Below are 18,513 nucleotides of genomic sequence, written 5' to 3' on the forward strand. Positions count from 1 at the left end.
GGAGGAGGGATGCTATGGGAGGAGGAGGAGGGATGCTATGGGAGGAGGAGGGATGCTATGGGAGGAGGAGGAGGGATGCTATGGGAGGAGGAGGACAGATGTTATGGGAGGAAGAGGGATGTGGGTAGCAGCAGCTCCTTCTAGGGCCTTACGGCTACCAGGGTTGAGCTCCCATGATCATGGGCCCAGAGCGTGGTTAGGGGCCCAGTGCTGACCTGTCCCAACTTCCTGCCTTTCTCAGCGCTCACTGCCTGCCTGTGGACTCTGGCTGGATCTCCTGAGTTCTGCCTGCTGCCCACACCTGCTGGCTGCACAAAGGCTGAGGTGGGGCCTCTGGCCCCTGCTCTCAATCAAGCTGTGGCCAGGGCTGGTAGACCAGGGAATGGCTGACCTCATGCAGGGTGTTACAGAGGAGATGGTGGGTTGGAATAAACATACGGGGTGGGGGGAGGTGTTCAGCAGAGGCTGGCCCCCACTGCCTGGCCTCTTGCAGTGGGGCACAGGGTACCGCAATGGCTAGGAGCCCTAAGGCCTTCCAAGCTGCTGGCCTTGGTTTTGGCTGAGGTTTCTGTTTCTTTCTCTTTAGAGTGCATAGACCATTCACTTACTTTATCCTGAAGATGGCTGTCAGCCAGGAACAGAAGCCCTGGGGAAACAGAGGGACCACAACTGGAGATCCCAGCCTACCAACCTGACCCCGCCTTCCCTAGCTCCACCTATCAGGTTCTCAGAATTATCTCCAGCCTGTGATCACGTGGATACAGTCCCTACACCAACCCTTGCACTTGAAGAAAAACCCCATGATCACCACGGATGTGTCTGGGAGAGCCTCTGCCTAGAGTGAGTGAAACCCTGGCTTCTATCTCTAGTACTAAAAAAAAAAAAGAAAGTATATGAGTAGGGACGAGGGGGGATGGCTCAGTTAGTAAAGTGCTTGTCTTGCAAGCAAAAGGACCAGAGTTCAATCCCTGGTTCTTACAGAAACAAAGCAGGGTGTGGTGGTACACACTCCCAGACCAGGGAAGGCCTAGACAGAGATCTCTGGGGTTCATTGGTCAGACAGGTTAGCCTAGTAGGAAGCCCTAGGTCCTAGTTAAAAACCCCGCCTCGGAAGAACCAAGTGAGCCTGTCAAAATGACTCATACAGGTCCCTGCTCGATCTCTGGACTCTAACGTGGTAGAAGGGAAGAACTGACGTCCCCGAGCCGTCTTCTGTCCTCCATATACATAGCTTAGTGTGTGCATGAGTGTGTGTATGCATTATGGCGGCTAAATAAACACAAACCAACCAACCAACCAACCAACCAAACAAACCAAGGTTGATACTGCCTGAGGAACAACAGTCAAAGGTGACCACTGTCCTCCCGTGTACCTGTATACATGTGCACGCATGCGCGCGCGTGCAAACACACACACACACACACACACACACACACACACAATCTGGAGATGCACATAACTACAAAACTCTGGGGTCCTATGGGCCAGATGGGGATGGGGTTCGAGGAAGGTACTGGGATCTCCTAATTTCTAGCGAATGAGAAGAGTTTGCAGGCTGCCAGGATGGCTCAGAAGGTACAGGGGCTTGCCGCGAAACCTGGCAACCTGAGTTCAATCCTAGGGACCCATAGGGTGGAAGGAGAGAGTCGGTTTCTGAGAGTTGTCCTCTGACCTTCACACATACAACGTACACATTTCCACGTACATATGCACATATATGATAAACTTATACAAATAGATTAATTAAAGAAAAAGAAAAAGCAGGGCTGATGAGATGGATCACTCAGCAAAGTCAAAGGCACTTGCTGCCAAGGTGGACGACTACATCCTGTAAGCTGTCCTCTGACCTCACACACGTGCTGCTGTGTTATCCTCCTGCTTCTCATGTATGGGTGAGTAGGAGTGCACACGCACGTGCACGCGCATGCATATGCATACACACACACACACACACACACACACACGCACAATGTAAAAATCTACAAAAATAAATAAGCAAGGCTAACAAAAACAGAGGGGTGTGCTATGGTGCCCACGCTCTTTACTCCGTCTCCTAGTCCACCTTGGAGGGTCCCTGGGCTGCAGGTCTCTCCCTGTCCTCGTCTCAGTCCTGTCTGCAGGTGGGTGGATGGTTAGAAAGAAATTCCACACTACCTTCTACCCACAGAGGGTCCCTCTCTAGTACAGGATGGGAGGGTGCGCCTTCCGGCCAAGACGCGAGACTGGTTACCTGAGCTCCATTCAAGTCTGGGGGCCACCAGACACCTCTGTCTGGCAGGGGTACCTTGTCATGTACTCTGGGAGTCTCAGGAAGCTGACGGGCATCTCTGCTAAGGCTGCTGCAGGAGCCCCAGCCCAAATGGGGCTGACCAGGGCCACCCCAGGGTGTGAGGATTAGCATTCTGCCTGGGACCAGGCAGGAAACTTCTGTGCACCTGATCTGATGGAAAGAGGGTCTGGGGACTGCTGTGGCCCATCAGGTTTGAAGGAGCTGCTCAGTCAGCATTAACCCCCAGCAAGGCAGCGTGTCCCTGTGTGCATGGACACCAGCCTGCAAGCTCTGTGTAACATGATGGTGTCTGAGTCTTATTGCATAGACCCTCAAGGCTTATTATAATTTCTAAAACCACATTCAAAGAAAAGGAGAGCTTTAATCAATGGTGTCTAAGTTTTATTGCACAGACCTTCAAGGCTCATTACAGTTTCTAAAGCCATATTAAAAAAAAAAAAAAGGATTTTTAATCAATAGCGGACAAAGTTTGTAATAGACAAATGTTAGAAGCTCCCGGCCTGTGCCACAGGAGCTCTAGGCCTGCTGGTGTCCCCTGAACCTTAGCATGTCACTCCCTCTGCTGAGAAGTCCACACTAATGTCCCTGACCTTACGGCTGTGTACCCAAGGAAATCAAAAGGAGGACACTCACATTGTCCCTTTGGTCAAAGTCGACAGAGCTGGAGACGGAGGTGAGACGCTCATACCGGTCGTGACTGTCCCCATGCATAGCTGATGCCACACTGGGGGTGGGGTGGGGAGACAGAGCAGAGGCAGGTGAGAGGGGGCGTGTGGGCCTCAGAGGGCCAGCTATGAGCACTCAGAGGGGCTAAAGAAGGCACAGAAAGCGCAGAGGCTGAAGCAAGAGTGATCTCCCCCTACCCACGCCTCTCTCGAACACGCCTGCTTTAGGGATCACTGGTGAGTGGGGTGGGCCTTATTTGAGAGGGGTGTCTTCATCACGGCCCAGAATAGAGGTGGAAGCAAGATGTTAGAGGTCCCTGCAGTTCCAAAGATGACCAGCAGGGGGAGTGGGAGGTGGGCAACAGAAACAGTTTTACCCCCAAAGCAAAAGGGAAGCGAAGGAAAGCGGGGGACAAGAAGAACCCATAGGGGTAGCAAGACTGGAAGATGTCTCTCGGGCAGGACCCTCCCCTCCCATTGCCCCCAAGCCATTAGCTGCCACGGCTCCAACTCCAGTCCTACAGACAGAGACCACAAGGAGTCAAAAAGGCCACAAATTGGGGGGGGGGGGAGCTCTTTGAGCAAGGAAGCCTGAAATATGAAGAACTAGCTGTTAGGGGCTAGGAAGCTGTTGGTGACACCCGATCTTGTCTCTGCATCACTGTGCTGGGGATTGTCTAGGGAGTTCCCAGAGGGCGGTCCTTCGCCCTCTGCCAGTGAAGGCTAAGCATGCAGGGGTGCACACAGAGGGGATTTTCTCAGGCAGGGAACCTAAGAGAAGGAACTGAACCAGGATGGGGCAGAGACAAGTTGAGGCGCCCCTTGCTCAGCAAAGCACCACCACCTGCGTTAATCTGATGCATGAGCCTGCAGAGGAAAGAACTGCAAAAGAGAAAACCCAACAACTGGCGTGAAGAGAAGAGATGAAGCGTGAAAAAGAAGAAAAAAAAGGAAAGCAGGTTTAGTGTGGATGAGGGGGCTGATGCCCCACATACTATTCCTGTTCCACTCGCTCCCTCTCCTGCCGGCGAAGCCTGGGGACAGAGAACAGAAAGGGTTAGGTGCAGCAGATGAGAGTCCCTGGGGGACCGGTGTGGGACAGAGGCCCAACTAAAGGTCCTCACACCATCCCGTGTTGGCCCAGGGTCTACTGGTTCCTCTCCATCCCCCAACAGAGGGGACGGAAGAAGGCTGGCGTTTCCCAGAGGCAACGTGGAGCGTGATGTTTGTGTGCCGAGCGGAGGGGGACAGGCTCGGGCTCTTTCTTACCTGTCTGCATCTGTCACCAAGGCCAGCCGCCCGTAGTCCCAGGCCACCTTCCGGAGGATTGAGAATAAGAACAGCAGGGCCTGAAGGCAAAAGGGGGAGCAGCCAGGGGTCAGAACCTTAACTTAAAAGGAATCACCGTGGCTTAGATAAAGGGACGGAAGTTGGGAAGCGGCAATCTGGCTTTCTTGGTTGGGTCTGGGAGAGGTGGAGGATCTCTGCAGGGGATATCCTGGGTCTGGGTGTCAAGGGTCAGGGATAGTATGAGGTCACTCACAAGAAAGCACATGAAGTCCAGAGCCAGCACGGTGGGGACGCCCCCAAAGGGCAGGCCCTGTAGGACAGTGCTGCGGATCCTGGCACTGTAGCAGTAGTCCTTCGGGTTGCTGCTGTTGAGGGCCGCGGTGCCCAGTGTGGCCAGCAAGAACGGCAGCATGGCTGCTAGTGCCGCATGGTCCTCCTGGGCAGAGGGCAAGTCAGTCAGCTGGGTTCATCCCCTACCCACCGTGGTCTGGCAAGGTGGGTACAGGGAGGGTTGACCAGCTGCCTCAGTGGGTGGCATTGCTCACGAGACACAGGAGTGTGTCATATGGATTGACATCACGGCCCTCTGGCTATGACTCTACTCTAGGTTAGGGCAGCGCACCCTGACCCTAACCCCAGCATCACCCCCAACTTAGAATCTCTCTTAAGCCTGAGAAATGAGGAGGGGGTGGACACTGAAGAGATGATTCTGCAGTTAAAAGCTTCGCCGCCCTTCCAGGGGTCTTGGGTTGGGTTCCCAGCACCCACATGGAGGCTCGCAGACATCATAATTTCAGTTCCAGGGGATAGGATGCCTTCTTCTGATCTCTGCAGGCACCAGGCATGCATGTGCTGCACACACGTATATATGTATGTACGCAGACAAAACAGTCATACACATAAAGCAATGGAAATAAATTTTAAAATGATGGGTAGAGACCTGTCTGTCTCTATGCCAGAGAATAAGAGTCCAGAGCCAACATTCTGGTCTTCTCAGAAGAAGCCCTAAATCCAATCTTTGACTATAATAAATGAGTGAAGAATTAAAAGGGGGGGGGGACTTCTCTGCATTTTGGAAAAGTTCAAGCGAAAAATATGAAAAGAGAACCAGAATGATCAAATGTGCTTAGAGTTTTTAATTCTGTTAACCTCCTCCACATAACCACCTTCTAAACAGATGTTCAGCATCAGAGCTGCTCCTGTGTCCTCGGAGCAGAGCACTGCGCTGGAAGGCAGGTAAACGAGCCAAACGTCAGGGTCTGTGTCACCACGCTGGGCCCTGCCATACCTGCTTCTCTCCATCACATTTCCAGCCCAGCTCTCCTCCCTTCTCTCCAACTAGCTGTATAGGGGGACAACAGAGGGGTGTAAGGACTACAACTCCCAGAATGCCGTGCTTCTGTCTATGGAGCAGAGCAGGCTGGGAATGCTGTGCCCTCCAGCCAGCTTTTCCATTGGCAAAAGGGAGGGAAGAGTGGGCGAGGCCTCTAAAGGCCCCCAGCAACCACTGTACTACTGTCTTGCCCGGTGCCTGCCTGGTGCCCTGCCACAGCCTTTGTGCCCTGAGTGGATGAAGGGCAGGAGAGGAGGGAGGGGGAAGCCAGTTGGAGCCCTGGGCTCTGGAACGGTTTGGGGACAAAGCTGAGCAGGGCCCTGGGGAGGTCCCCAGGCTGAAGCAGTGTGGCTGCAGCAGAGACAGCTACCACAGCAGCAGAGCTCCCCCCGGCCCTACTCAGGGGCCCCTGGGGGCCCCTTCTGCTGACAACATGGACAGTCTGCCTGGGGTAGGGTCCCTAGGGAAGAAAGGCAACCAGACAGAGAGAGATAACAACAAATCTAGAAGAGGTAACCAGCAGGTTGGAAGCAACTGTCTGTCCCTTAGCCCCCTAGGGTGACCTAGCACCTCTGGGGTCCCCTCTTCCCATTCAAACATCCAATCACTCAGGGCAGGAGCCAGAAGCGCTCTGCGAGGATGTGGGCATTGTTTGTGTGTTTCTTTTGGTCCAAAGGAGTCTTTGCAAAGCCTGCTTCAGAGCAGAGCAGAGAATAACTCCCTGCATATGTTATACAGGCTCCTTTTTCTGGCCCAGAGCTGCCTTTAAAAAACACATGAGTTTAATCACTGTAGCATGTACTAGTTATCTAGTGTCCATTGTTTTAAGAATAACAATATATGGGGCTCCAGCGGTAGCTCAGCAGATGCAGCACTGGCTTCTCTTGAAGACAAGGATTCAATTCCCAGGGCCCACAGGGCCGCTAACAACTGTGAACTCCAGCTCCAGAACTGACACCCTCTTCTGGCCTCCGCTGGTATTGCACCCACATGGTACACAGACACGCGCAGGCAAAACACTCCTACACATGAAATAAATACTAAATCTTTTAAAACAAAAGAATAACATACATGACCACATTTAACCCTCAAACATCCTGTCATTTGAAGATGTGAGTACAGGGCTCAGAAAGGCTAAGTACTTTCCCACAAGGTCTCACTGCCAATAAAATGATAGAAGCTGGAATTCAAACCTAAGTCAACTTCTACCTAAGCTGGGACCCTTCTCAGAACACAACCGTGCTTTGCTGATAGGTCTAGAACAGATGAAGGTGTAACCTGGCCTCTCTCTTCCAGTCTGTAATAAAAAAAAACACCAGGATGGCTCTCCTAGAGAGGTAACAATGTATCCACCATGGAGGAAGGGGCGCTGTCTCTATCTCTCACCAAGGTCTCCTTATGTAGCCTAGGCTGATCTCCGACTTACAATCCTCTGCATATACGGATGTTGCATAAATAAAATGCTTATTATTTGTTCTTGGGCCAGTGAATACAAGAGCAGTCCAGTCCAGACATATGTTCAGATATGTAAATGTGGTCATATGTGTGTCTGTCCGCACAGGATGCTAGATAACTACATGATTGTGTGCAAAAATAAAGGAACTTGTGGTCTCTGAATGGAGGAGTGTGTGTGTGTGTGTGTGTGTCTGTCTGTCTGTCTGTCTGTCTGTCTGTGTCTCGGTGTATAAATCCCCCACATTTTTTTTCTTTGAGACAAGGTCTCATATATTGCAGACTGGCTTTACTCTTGTTATGAAGCTGTGGATGACCTTAAACTTCTGTCTCTACTTCCCAAGTGCTGGAAATCCAACCTAGGGTTTCACGCATGCTAAGTAAGCATGTTATTAACCATGCTATATCTCCAGTCCTAACTTCTCTGAACTCCAGGAACTTCAGTGCCTGTTCTCACCCCTTGTCCAAACCCTTTCAATGGCATCCTCCTGTTCCCGTCTTCCCTACTCTGAAGGAAGATGGGACACTCTGGGAGCTTCTACAAGATGTGGCTCTGTTACTGTGGGTGAGAGTTCCCCAGGATGGAATACACAGATCCTCCCCTGCACCCAAGGCGAGCAAGGCACACCCAGATCACCCATCCACAGGAAGGAAACAGGGACCAGAGAAGGGAGTGGAGCCAGGCAAGGTCACGGGATAGGTAAGAGGTGGAGCTGGGCTGGTAGTTTTGCCGGTTGACAGGCTAAGTTCTCCAACTGTAGGGGTGGGGTTGCTGGGCTGTGTCATTCAGGGCAGCTGCTTTCAAATCCAGCCTAGCACTGGGGAGCTGAAGGATAGGAGGAGCAGGCGAAGGTTCTCCCAATCTAGACATACCCAGCCAGCTGTGAGCCCATTTCTCTAGTTGGATACTGAAGTTGGTATTGTATAGGGATGGGGTGGGGCGAATTTTAGCTTAACCCAGATCAAGGTTGTCATTTCACTAATCAAAACTGTGTTGTAGGTTAGAAGTTTTTGTTTGTTTGTTTTCCTTGTAGAGTTTAGGGCTTCTTTGAGTTCTTACAAAGCCAGTGAATAAGAAGTTAACTCTTAGTATGCCATCTGGACCTGGGTCTTCCAATCTGTAACAAATACCAAAGGTTTTGCTTGGCTGTGGTGGAACTCAGAGAAAGGCAAAAGTGTATCATTGTATCTCTAGGTGGCTCCCTCCCCCATCTCTTCAGGATCTAGCTATATAGCCTAGGCTTGACTCCAAGTCAAGACACGACTAAGCTCCACCACACCTGCCTGGCTTGCTTTTACTCTGTCCCCCGTATTACTTCACTAAGCACTCTGCAAATGTTGCTATTTGCCACCCCTCACAACCCCAACAGGCCACTGAGGCACAGAGATGGCAAATAACTTGGGGAAGGTCACACAGCAGTCTGTGACAGATCCAGAGATGGGCTGCTCCTGTCAATAGTGCTCCTCCACTCGCAGGCTCGGAGGGCTGTCAGCACCAGCTCTGAGGAAGGCCAGGCCCTAAATCTACAGGTTTGCCTTTCGTCTTGCCTGGAGCCGATCCCTGACTCACGGGTGGGGTTTGTGGGTTCAAGCTCTGAAGCAGGGGAAGAGGACCAAGAGCCCTAAGATGAAGCACACTTGGTTTTTATTCTGGAAAGGGTGCTTAACCAGCTCAGGGCCTTCACCTATAAAATGGAGACAATTCAACCCTGCAGCTGCTTAAAAGATTTAATAAAATTAAAAACAAAACAAAACAACACAAACCACCAAAACTCTAGTCCACAGCTCTTAAAATAAGCAAGCAAGCAAAACAAACAAAAACCACCACTAGAAAGGACCAGCTGTGGAAGGCAAGCATGCACTTGGAAGATGAAGGCAGGAAGATTAGGAGTTCAAGGCCAGCCTGGGCTAAATGACAGCCCAATCTCAAACAACATAAAACACAAAAAAAGCAGTTATTAATAAGATATAGGGGCTGGCGAGATGGCTCAGTGGGTAAGAGCACCCGACTGCTCTTCCGGAGGTCCAGAGTTCAAATCCCAGCAACCACATGGTGGCTCACAACCATCCGTAACAAGATCTGATGCCCTCTTCCGGAGTGTCTGAACACAGCCACAGTGTACTTACATATAATAAATAAATAAATCTTTAAAAAAAAATAAGATATAGACTCCAAGAGGTTGCTTTAGTTGAGGAAGGCTGGTTAAGACCAAAATAAAGCATATAATTTCATGAAAGGAAGAGAATAGGAACTCCTCAGTGGAGGAGGGCAGGGGGTAGGGAGGCTTCCTCTGTATTAGGTAGGGACTCTCACCAAGTCCCAGAATGTACCCCCATGCACCTGCAGAGGGTGGGGTGGGACTCCGGAGGATACTGATAGGTCAGGAAGTTCAGAGATGTGAACCCATTATAATCGATCATCTGTCAGGCAGAGTGCCAGGCTATTTACCTGCACTAAACTATTGGATCCCAAAGGTGCGCCTCGGAAGGAGGTGGTAGTAACTAATCACACTTGTAAATAGACACGGAGGTTCAGATGGATTAAGTAACTTGCCAAGGTCGCACAGCTCAAAGAACAACAGAGCTGGGATTTGAACCCGGTTTTCTGTTACTCTGCTGTACTTGGAAGGAATTTGTACCGATGCCAAAAAGGGGTTCTTCACTACTTATCACCGTCTTCTGCCTCAAAACATCCCCACCCACCTACTCGCTCACTCCCTGGCCAAGACTTCAACAGCAGGCCCCAGCATGTGCTACCTGGTACATGCCAGGACGTAGACCCTCTGGTACCCGGGAGGACAAAGGTGCTGCCAACATACCCACCACCTGAGCCTGGCAGCCACTCCCCTTCCCCTCTCTCTTATATCTGGAAGGCAGAGGGCTGTGGGCCCCTCTTCAGGAGGTGTTGGGTACAATCTCATTCACCCCAGACTACTGCAGACAGGGAGGAGGTTCAGGGTCAGGGAGTGGTACTAGGTAGGGAGCAGAGCCCCAATCCCCTCTGAGCAACGGGCCGCCAGACTTCCGATCAGGGGACCAAGGCGGGTGGCAGCGCAAAGCTCCAAGGGCAACCAGCCCCTCTGACCTCTCTTCCCCACTTCCTGGGCATCCTTGCTTTTTCTGAGCAACACAACGACAAGCTTTGGGACAGTCCGCACCAGGCGGTCAAGACGGCCGGGAGGGACAAAGCGCGCCCCCTCCCCCTCAATAGGGCCTTTGCCTACTCCGGATTCGCGTCTGAATCTTCTCCCCACCGCACCCTCCAACGCAGGCCCGGGCGGCTCATGAATGAACTGCTCTGTGTGGGGCGCAGGAGAGGACATGCTCCCCGGGCCGGCCGCCCTCTCTAGCCGGCAGATCAGTCCCCACCAGGGCTAGGGCAGCCACCCGTCAGGTGCTAGCACCCTCGAGCCCTGCCCTTTGCCCAAGCCTGAACCCCTTGCTTGAGGTCGGCTTCGTCCCCAGCAACAAGAAAAAGAATAATAAAAAAGAGAGAGAGAGAGAGACCGAGACCGAAGGCATCGGACTTGGCGACCCTAGAATGCAAAACTCGGGGGCGGAGGCGGGTGGTTCCCTTCATCGGCGCCGGCGGCTGGGGAGCAGCTGGGACCCGAGGAGGGCCGCGCAGGGGCCGCACACCTGGACTGAGCAGGTGGAACTAGAGTGGCACTCGAGGGCCGGGACGCAGGGGTCCCACGCCTTGGGATATTCTGGCGGGGCGGGGGCAGAGGACGGCGCACATCTGGAGCCCCGACAGGGGTGGGAGGACTCACATCTGGCAGGGACGGTGCGGGTTTGGGGACAAAGCGTGCCTCTGTTGAGTCCCGTGGGGCCCGGGCACCTCTGGGTCCCGCAGGAGGTGGAAGGGAGGGGACGCGCAGCTGAGTCCGGGTGCTTATTTTTTTTTTTTTTTTTTTTTTTTTTTTTCCCTTTCTTGGGGTGGTGGTGAGATCCTATGAGCCAAGTAAGGGGTGCTGGGGAGGGGGTCCGCGTACTCACCCCTAGGCGCAGACTCGGCTCCGACTCGGGAGCCCCGGCTCCGGGCGGGGCGGGGCTGGGGAGGGGGAGGGGGAGTCGCCGGGCGGCTAGAGCTCTGGGCTCCTGCGGCGGCCGCGGCAGCGCTTGGGGGAGGGGGAGCAGGAGGAGGGAGGGGGGGCCGAGGGCGGGGCTCCCGCAGGACCCGCCCCCACGCCGCACACGTAGAAAGTGCGCGCGCACTCACGGAGCACACCCCCCTGGCGCGCAGGCGCAGCGTGCGGGGCGGAGCCTTGCCGAGAGGGGGTCCGTGGCGGGAGATTCCCAGGCTGTCAACGCGGTACGGTGGGGGTTCAGGGGGGACACCTCGCTCCCCTCGCGCTGCTTCTCCCGGTTTCTTCTCTGTAATAGGGGGAGCGCTGTCGGGGAGGGGTGAGGACAGGCCATACTGGAAACCCAGAGGCAAGTGAGAAGGGTGCTCACCCTTCGCGAGGCCTCAGATCTGGACCCTCTCGTCTTCTCTTTGCCAAGGGCTTCGGGGTCCGCGCCTCCCACGCGCCCCCGATGCGCCCACCTGCTTATCCAGGTTCTGGATGTAGCGCCTCGGGGAATGGGGGCTGCGATCTAGCCTGGGTTAAGTGGCTCAGGCCTGTTGCTCTCATGCGTCTCCTGCAGTTTTATCTGCTTCTCTCTCCTGCTGGGTCTGGAGATGAGTTTGCTAGAAACTTCTGTGGTGTAAAGAGGGAGTCCTTGCTTTCGCTTCTGTCAGGCTGAATGACTCCTTTTGCCCCGGGGATTCCCTGTTTTCTCAGTTCACCAAAGACCTCTTTCCTAGTGGGGGTGGGGGTGGGGTGGGGTAAAGACTGGAGAGATGGAGAGGCGGAACGCCCCTTTCCTGGATGTCACCACACATCAGGAATACAAAGACAGGACAGATACCACCTGTTAGATTTCGAGGTCTGTACGCAGTAAGAGAGCTTTACACGCTGAGACGTTAAGGAACTGATTGTGTAGCGGTCCCAAGAGCTGAGACGGGATCACCTTGGGTTACTTGGGAAATAGTTTCACCCAGGGAGGGTCTTGCGTCACGACTGGACACTACCATCCTGGTCAGTGTGGCTGCTGTATGTGGCTATCCAGCTGCTCGTTTTGTAGCTGGGGTTTTGTAGCTCTAAGATTTGGTCTGTTGAAGTGTCTTTCAGACACTCCCATGAGTGGCTTGAAAATCAGTTTAGTAGATCATGGCCAGTGTGTGTGTGTGTGTGTGTGTGTGTGTGTGTGTGTCTTGCTTACAGTAGGTGTTCTGTCTTGGGACACAAGGGCATGGGAATATATTAGGTGTCTTCTACTGTTTCTGTGCGTTGTAGAAAAGTTTGGGAAAGTATTGATCTCTTGTATACCTCTTGCTTTCCTCAGCTTGAGTTTTCAGTCAGTTAAATCCTCTGAAGATGCAGTTGGTAGTACTAGTAATGAACACATTGGAATTGGCCATCAGTGGGGCTTGCCCGGAATCCTAGATGTAGGTAGCTGTTCAAGGCCATCCTTAGCTGCTTGGGGTGTGTAAGGCCAACTTGAGATTGCCTGACACCATGTCTCAACAAATCAAACCAAACATACAAATTCCCCAACCTTGAGGATTTGGTGGTGGTAAGAAGAAGAAGAAGATGGTGGGGCGGCTGTCGATGTGGACTGCCTGGGGCTGTCACTGTGGGCTGAGTGGTGGCAGGAGACTGTAATTTTCCTACAGGAAAGACACATCCAAGAACCCCTGTGGGTAAAATGGATAACTTCTTTTATATAAAACATTATATAGAAGATCCTTTTTCACTAAAAGCTACATTTATTTATTTATTTATTTTATTTTTCTATGTGTTTTTTGTTTTGTTTTACTCTTGTTTGTTTGTTTTTGTTTTTTTTTTATTTTTTTGAGACAGGGTTTCTCTGTGTAGCCCTGGCTGTCCAGGAACTCACTTGGTAGACCAGGCTGGCCTCGAACTCAGAGGTCTGTCTGCCTCTGTCTCCCAAGTGCTGGGATTAATGAAAAAGTCCTTTAAAGATTGTCTTGATCTGCTCCTCTGTTGTGGACAGTGATGTCCACTGTCTCATGTGGACCTACCCAAATGTATTTTCCCATTGTTTATGTTACTTGGTTCTATGGGGGCTTGGGAAGGCCTCAAGAAGCCTGTATTTTTAGGTTTGTCTGTTTATGTGAGATCCAAGATCCTTCTGCTTCTACCTCCAAAGTGCTGGGATTAGATGTGCGCACCACCCCACCCCACTTCAGTTTATCTGGTATAATTTTATAGGTGTGCTGACCATTATAGTCAGTGTTCAAGAAAGGACTGTGACTCAGGGCTCACAGTGTTGTTCTGGGTCACAAAATGTGCGGGCCCAGAGGAGGTGTCAGTAGGGAAATTGGGAAGGAGGTCCCCCCCCAAACACTCTTAAAAATCGTGTATGTCCTCAGAAGGTCAGGAAGCGCTTTCTTGTGTCTCTTCTAAGCTGAGAAGACTTGGAGAACTGTGTGATTTTTCTAGGGAGGAGGGAGAGCCTTGTGATAAAGGAGTGAGGCCACTCTCCCTGCCCTGAGCACGGGAAACCAGCTGTAAACTAGAGGATTCCCCGACTGACCAGAGTCCCCTAAACGAAGCTAAAGCACTTTGATAACATAGTGGCTTTACAATTCCCAATGACCCCTGTTTGTCCACGATTCACTGAGACACGGAGAAGTGATTTAAAGGTCACAGACTTCTCAGCGAGGAGAGGCTGGCGCTGAGAGATGAGTCCCGCCAGTAGCATTTCCTCTTCAGTTCTAACCTTGCTGTCCTGCATTCCTCTGGCTACCTGACATCTTATTCCTGGGTCCTTGCCACTGCCATCATTAAGTTAAACATAAGGTAAAAACTGTGCATCAAGTTGAGAAAAGTTCAGTGGCAGCTGTGGTAGAAACTGATCTTCATGTGGTTAAAGGGAGCTCTGCTCATTGGTAATGATTCAGGGAAAGCTCCCACCCGGGCAGGTGAGGCAAACTGGCCTCTGCTTTGCCTTGGGCTGTGCTGGGTGTGGTATATTATTATTATTATTGACAGGATCTTACTATGTAAGCCTGGCTAGCCTGGAATTCAATATGTAGACCAGGCTGGTCTTGAACTCACATAGAGCCACTTGCCTCTGCCTCCCAAATGCTGTTATTATAGGAATGACCCACCACACCTGACCTTGGTTGATTTGCGGTTTGTTTGTTTGTTTGTTTGTTTGTTTATCAAGACAGGGTTTCTCTGTGTAGCCCTGGCTGTCCTGGAACTCACTCTGTAGACCAGGCTGGCCCTGAACTCAGAAATTCGCCTGCCTCTGCCTCCCAAGTGCTGGGATTAAAGGCGTGTGCCACCACTGCCCTGCATCGCTGTTTGTTTTCTTTACTTTTTGACAGTTTCATGTAGCCTAGGCTGCTTTGAACTTGTATTTGTTTTTGGTGACGTTTTCAGTGGGTAGAACTACATTTGAACCATACCCCAGCCCTACTAGAGTAGGAGCAAGTTTGAGCTCTGGTCTGAACTTGGTTGCCTTATAACCTTTGTGGGGTGACAAGCAGTAGTACCATTTCGGATTTCATTTCTCCACCTGCAAAATGCTGTAAGTCCTCACTGGGCCAGCCTCCTTCAGGCAAGTGCCTATTCTCATTTGTTTTTCTGTTTCCAAAGGCTCCAAAGGAATGAAATCATCAAAGAGGGTGCTCTGGCGAGGATACTTTGAGAATTGCAACATGTTAGACTTATGTGAGATTAAACTATATATACAAAATAAACTCCTGAAAGAGGATGAGCCAGTGGGGAGACAATAACAAGTGTTTAAGCAACAAATAGGAGTATTTGTTGGGCCAAAATGAAGGGAAGGGTTTGTATGGGAGGATGGTGGTCTTCAAAGTGGCCAGGCCTTTGCTTTTTGCTGTTTAAGGTGATGTATTGGTTTGATTTTGGAGACAGGATCTTACCCTGTAAAATGAAGCTGGTTTAAGAATTCCCAGGCTAGGGGCCAGAGAGAGATGGCTCAGCGGTTAAGAGCACTGACTGCTCTTCCAAAGGTTGTGAGTTCAAATCCCAGCAACCACATGATGGCTCAAAACCATCCGTAATGAAATCAAAATGCCCTCTTCTGGGGTGTCTGAAGACAGCTATAGTGCACTTACATATAATAAATATATATTAAAACACACACACACACACACACACACACACACACAAAAAGAATTCCCAGGCTAAAGGTGACTCTCCTTGGCTTCCTTGCTCCAGAGAATGCGCCCTGGAAACAATGTATATATAGGTCTGTGATGCTGGCTCTGCTGCAGAATTGTGTAGCTAGAGGCTGGTTACTTTGTTGGTTACTTTGTAACTGAAGTTCAAACCCCAAGTGATACCTGCAAAAGATGGCTCCGCTAGGCAGCAGCATTCTTCCGCACGCGTGTGAGAACCCGAGGCTGCTTCCCAGAACCAGTAAAGGTGGAAGGAGAGCTCTGACTCCACAGTTGCCCTCTACATGACGTATACACGATAATAAACGTATACATGATAATAAATAAATAACCTCAGGTAACAGTGCTCTCCCCGCCCCCAAAGCACACCAAGCGTAGGTGCTTCCCGGATTGTTCTTCTAGCCCTAGGTATGAAAAGTAGCAAAAATCCACCAGACCTAACACAGAAGAACCCTCCAAAGCACTGGTTCCCAACTTTCCCAATGCTGTGACCCTCATGTTGTGGTGACCCTCAACCATAAAATTATTTTTATTAGCTGGGCAGTGGTGGCGCACACCTTTAATCCCAGCACTTGGGAGGCAGAGGCAGGTGAATTTCTGAGTTCGAGGCCAGCCTGGTCTACAGAGTGAGTTCCAGGACAGCCAGGGCTACACAGAGAAACCCTGCCTTGAAAAAAAAAATTATTTTTATTGCTACTTCCTAACTGTGGTTTTGCTACTGTGATGAATTGTAATGTAAATGTCTGTGTCTTCCCATGGTCTTAGGCGACCCTATGAAAAAAATCATTTGTCCCCAGAGAGGTCATGACCCCGTAGGTTGAAAACTACTTCTCTAAGACATCAGAAGCCTGAGAGAAAAAGTCAAGCCAGGCATGGTGGCGCACGCCTTTAATACCAACACTCAGGAGGCAGAGGCAGGCGGATCTCTGAGTTCGAGGTCAGCCTGGCCTACAGAGTGAGTTCCAGGACAGCCAGGGCTACACAGAGGAACCCTGTCTCAAAACAAAACGAGAGAGAGAGAGAGAGAGAGAGAGAGAGAGAGAGAGAGAGAGAGAGAGAGGTTAAAACACACACACATGGACACTCTGGGTTCTACCTGACAGTCCCTTAGCTGTAGCCATGTGTCAGTAGCTGCTCTCCACCCTAGAGCACTAACTAAGCAAGGCAGGGAGTGGTCTCTGCCCCACGGAGCATGCATCCAGTGGGATGGGTATGGATGAGCCTAGTGCATGCCTCGCACTGTGAAATCCGTGCTCTCGGTGTTCCTGCAGCATGATGGAACTTAACCAAGATGGGAAAGGGGCATGCTTCTCATGGATGAGATCATCTCAGCCCTGCCCTTTGATCCGCACTCTGAAACGGGAAGATAATACTCTGAGTTGACCAGGAAGTCACAGGAAAGGCCACCTCCGCACTGGAATCTTCCCGGTAACCTGGCTTTGTCTAAATGAGTGTCATCGAAGAAATGCTGAGGACCATCTGGGCAAACAAGGCTAAGAAAGAGACAGCATTTTGTGTGCCAGAGTCTTCCAAGCCTCAGAGCCTTTGTGCAGGGTGAACTCTTGCTAGCAGATAACACAAAGGCCTGTTAAGAGTTTCTCTGAACTTCCTTGCTGTCCCATAGCACACCCCTCCCCATCCGAAGTGGTTATTTAGTGATGGGAAGTGTTCACGCTACACTGGGTCATACTTCCAGGGCCTTGCAGACAAAGCATGGGCTTCCCCACCCACTAGCACCCTCTTGGCTCCAGGGGACCCTTAGAAGGGTTGGTTCCCTATGAAGACCCTGTGTCTCACTAGTGTGTGTGGGGGCACCTAACTTATTTATTGCTCTCCTACTGTTTTTCAAGACCTGAGATCTTTTCCTAGTGTGGGAAAAGCAGGTGAGTGTCTGCGACTGTGCCTTCAGGCCACAGCAGTGCATACTGATGTCTCTTCACTGCTAAGTCTGCTGCGGTTGAGGTCAGAGGTCACAGTCAGGACCAGATACCTTAGAAACTGAAAGTAATTATGGACTTTTTCCTTAGAAAGTTGAAGCTGGGGCTGGTGAGATGGCTCAGTGGGTAAGAGCACCCGACTGCTCTTCCGAAGGTCTGGAGTTCAAATCCCAGCAACCACATGGTGGCTCATAACCATCTGTAACAAGATCTGACTCCCTCTTCTGGAGTGTCTGAAGATAGAGTTACAGTGTACTCACATATAATAAATAAATAAATAAATCTTTAAAAAAAAAAAAGAAAAACCAAAAAAAAAAAAGAAAAAAAAGAAAAATAAAAGCTTGTATCTTTATTTAAAAAAAAAAAGAAAGTTGAAGCTGAGCAGTGGTAACGTGCACCTTAATCCCAGTGCTCGGAGACAGAGACAGGCCGATCTCTGTGAGTTCTAGGACAGCCAAGGCTACATAGATAAACCCTATCACACAAAAAAAGTTGAAGTCTTCTCTGTAGGAATGGCCCCTGTGCTCAAGGGTGAGCACAAAATTCCTGCCTTCCATTGGTCATCTGAGGTGTCCTACGTTTCTGAATTTGGGGTAGTAAGTTGCAAGGAGTCTAAGAGTCCAGTGCAGAGGTGAGGTTCCTATGACCCCAGGATCAATAATGTGGGCTGCGTTCAATTCATCTTGAATTGCCAGGGAGTCCCTTTTGTCTGGGAGTGGGCCTGAGGGCCTGCTGGTGTTGGAGGGCACAGCTTGGTTGGGGTTTGAGGCACAGCCTGGCTGCCCATCAGAGATGTGGTGGGTTGTACCTTCTCTTAGTTATACATAGAGCATGAGCTCTTTTGCTCCCTACACCACAGGTTGTCTTTAGATCTTAGATGGGGGCTAAGAAGTCACTGAGACTCCAGACATGGTCAAGGTACTGGGTGTAATCGCAGCACAGGACACAGCTGAGCCTTAGGTCAGACTGAAAGGGGGCCTCCTCACCTGGTATTTCAAGTCCCTCAGCAGGCAGTGAGGTGCCTGTGATCCAAGTGGACATGTAGTGTCAGTGTCAGGGTTGTTTTGGTTTTTGAGGTCTATCTGTGGTCCCCTGGCTGTCCTGGAACTTGGTATGTACACCAGGCCGACCTCAAACTGTGCCTGGGCTTCCTGAGTGCTGGGATCGAGGGCATGTGCCACACCTGGAAAATGTCAGTGTTCTTGAAGGAACTAGAGTTTGTTAAGAGTTGTGGAGATGGGAGGGTAGAGGGGACATTTGGGATAGCATTTGAAATGTAAATGAAGAAAATGTCTAATAAAATAAGTTAAAAAAAAAAAAAA

General features: G+C 50.9%; 2 protein-coding genes across 4 annotated transcripts in view; one reads left to right on the forward strand and one right to left on the reverse strand.

Annotated features, from left to right (window-relative positions):
• Positions 1 to 11,146, reverse strand: part of Tmem63b (transmembrane protein 63B) — a 26,709-nt gene extending 15,563 nt beyond the window's left edge. Inside the window, exons 1-6 of one of the 3 annotated variants that reach the window (XM_021217780.2) lie at positions 11,030 to 11,146; positions 4,499 to 4,681; positions 4,225 to 4,304; positions 3,951 to 3,989; positions 2,924 to 3,014; positions 609 to 646 (exon numbers count right to left, since the gene is read on the reverse strand). In XM_021217780.2, the coding sequence (XP_021073439.1) occupies positions 609 to 646; positions 2,924 to 3,014; positions 3,951 to 3,989; positions 4,225 to 4,304; positions 4,499 to 4,657 (407 nt within the window). In that variant the 5' untranslated portion in view covers positions 4,658 to 4,681; positions 11,030 to 11,146. Of the gene's footprint in view, positions 1 to 608; positions 647 to 2,923; positions 3,015 to 3,950; positions 3,990 to 4,224; positions 4,305 to 4,498; positions 4,682 to 10,803; positions 10,916 to 11,029 lie in introns of those variants that run through there. The other 2 variants (XM_029531322.1, XM_029531323.1) reach the window with 2 other exon arrangements.
• A 118-nt stretch (positions 11,147 to 11,264) lies between these two features.
• Positions 11,265 to 18,513, forward strand: part of Mrpl14 (mitochondrial ribosomal protein L14) — a 12,097-nt gene continuing 4,848 nt past the window's right edge. Inside the window, exon 1 of the mRNA XM_021218363.2 lies at positions 11,265 to 11,345. The gene's annotated coding sequence lies outside the window, so the exon portion shown is untranslated. The remainder of the gene's footprint in view (positions 11,346 to 18,513) is intronic.

The sequence above is a fragment of the Mus pahari genome, chromosome 18 (genome assembly GCF_900095145.1).
Source record: "Mus pahari chromosome 18, PAHARI_EIJ_v1.1, whole genome shotgun sequence".
NCBI classification, from domain to species: domain Eukaryota; kingdom Metazoa; phylum Chordata; class Mammalia; order Rodentia; family Muridae; genus Mus; species Mus pahari.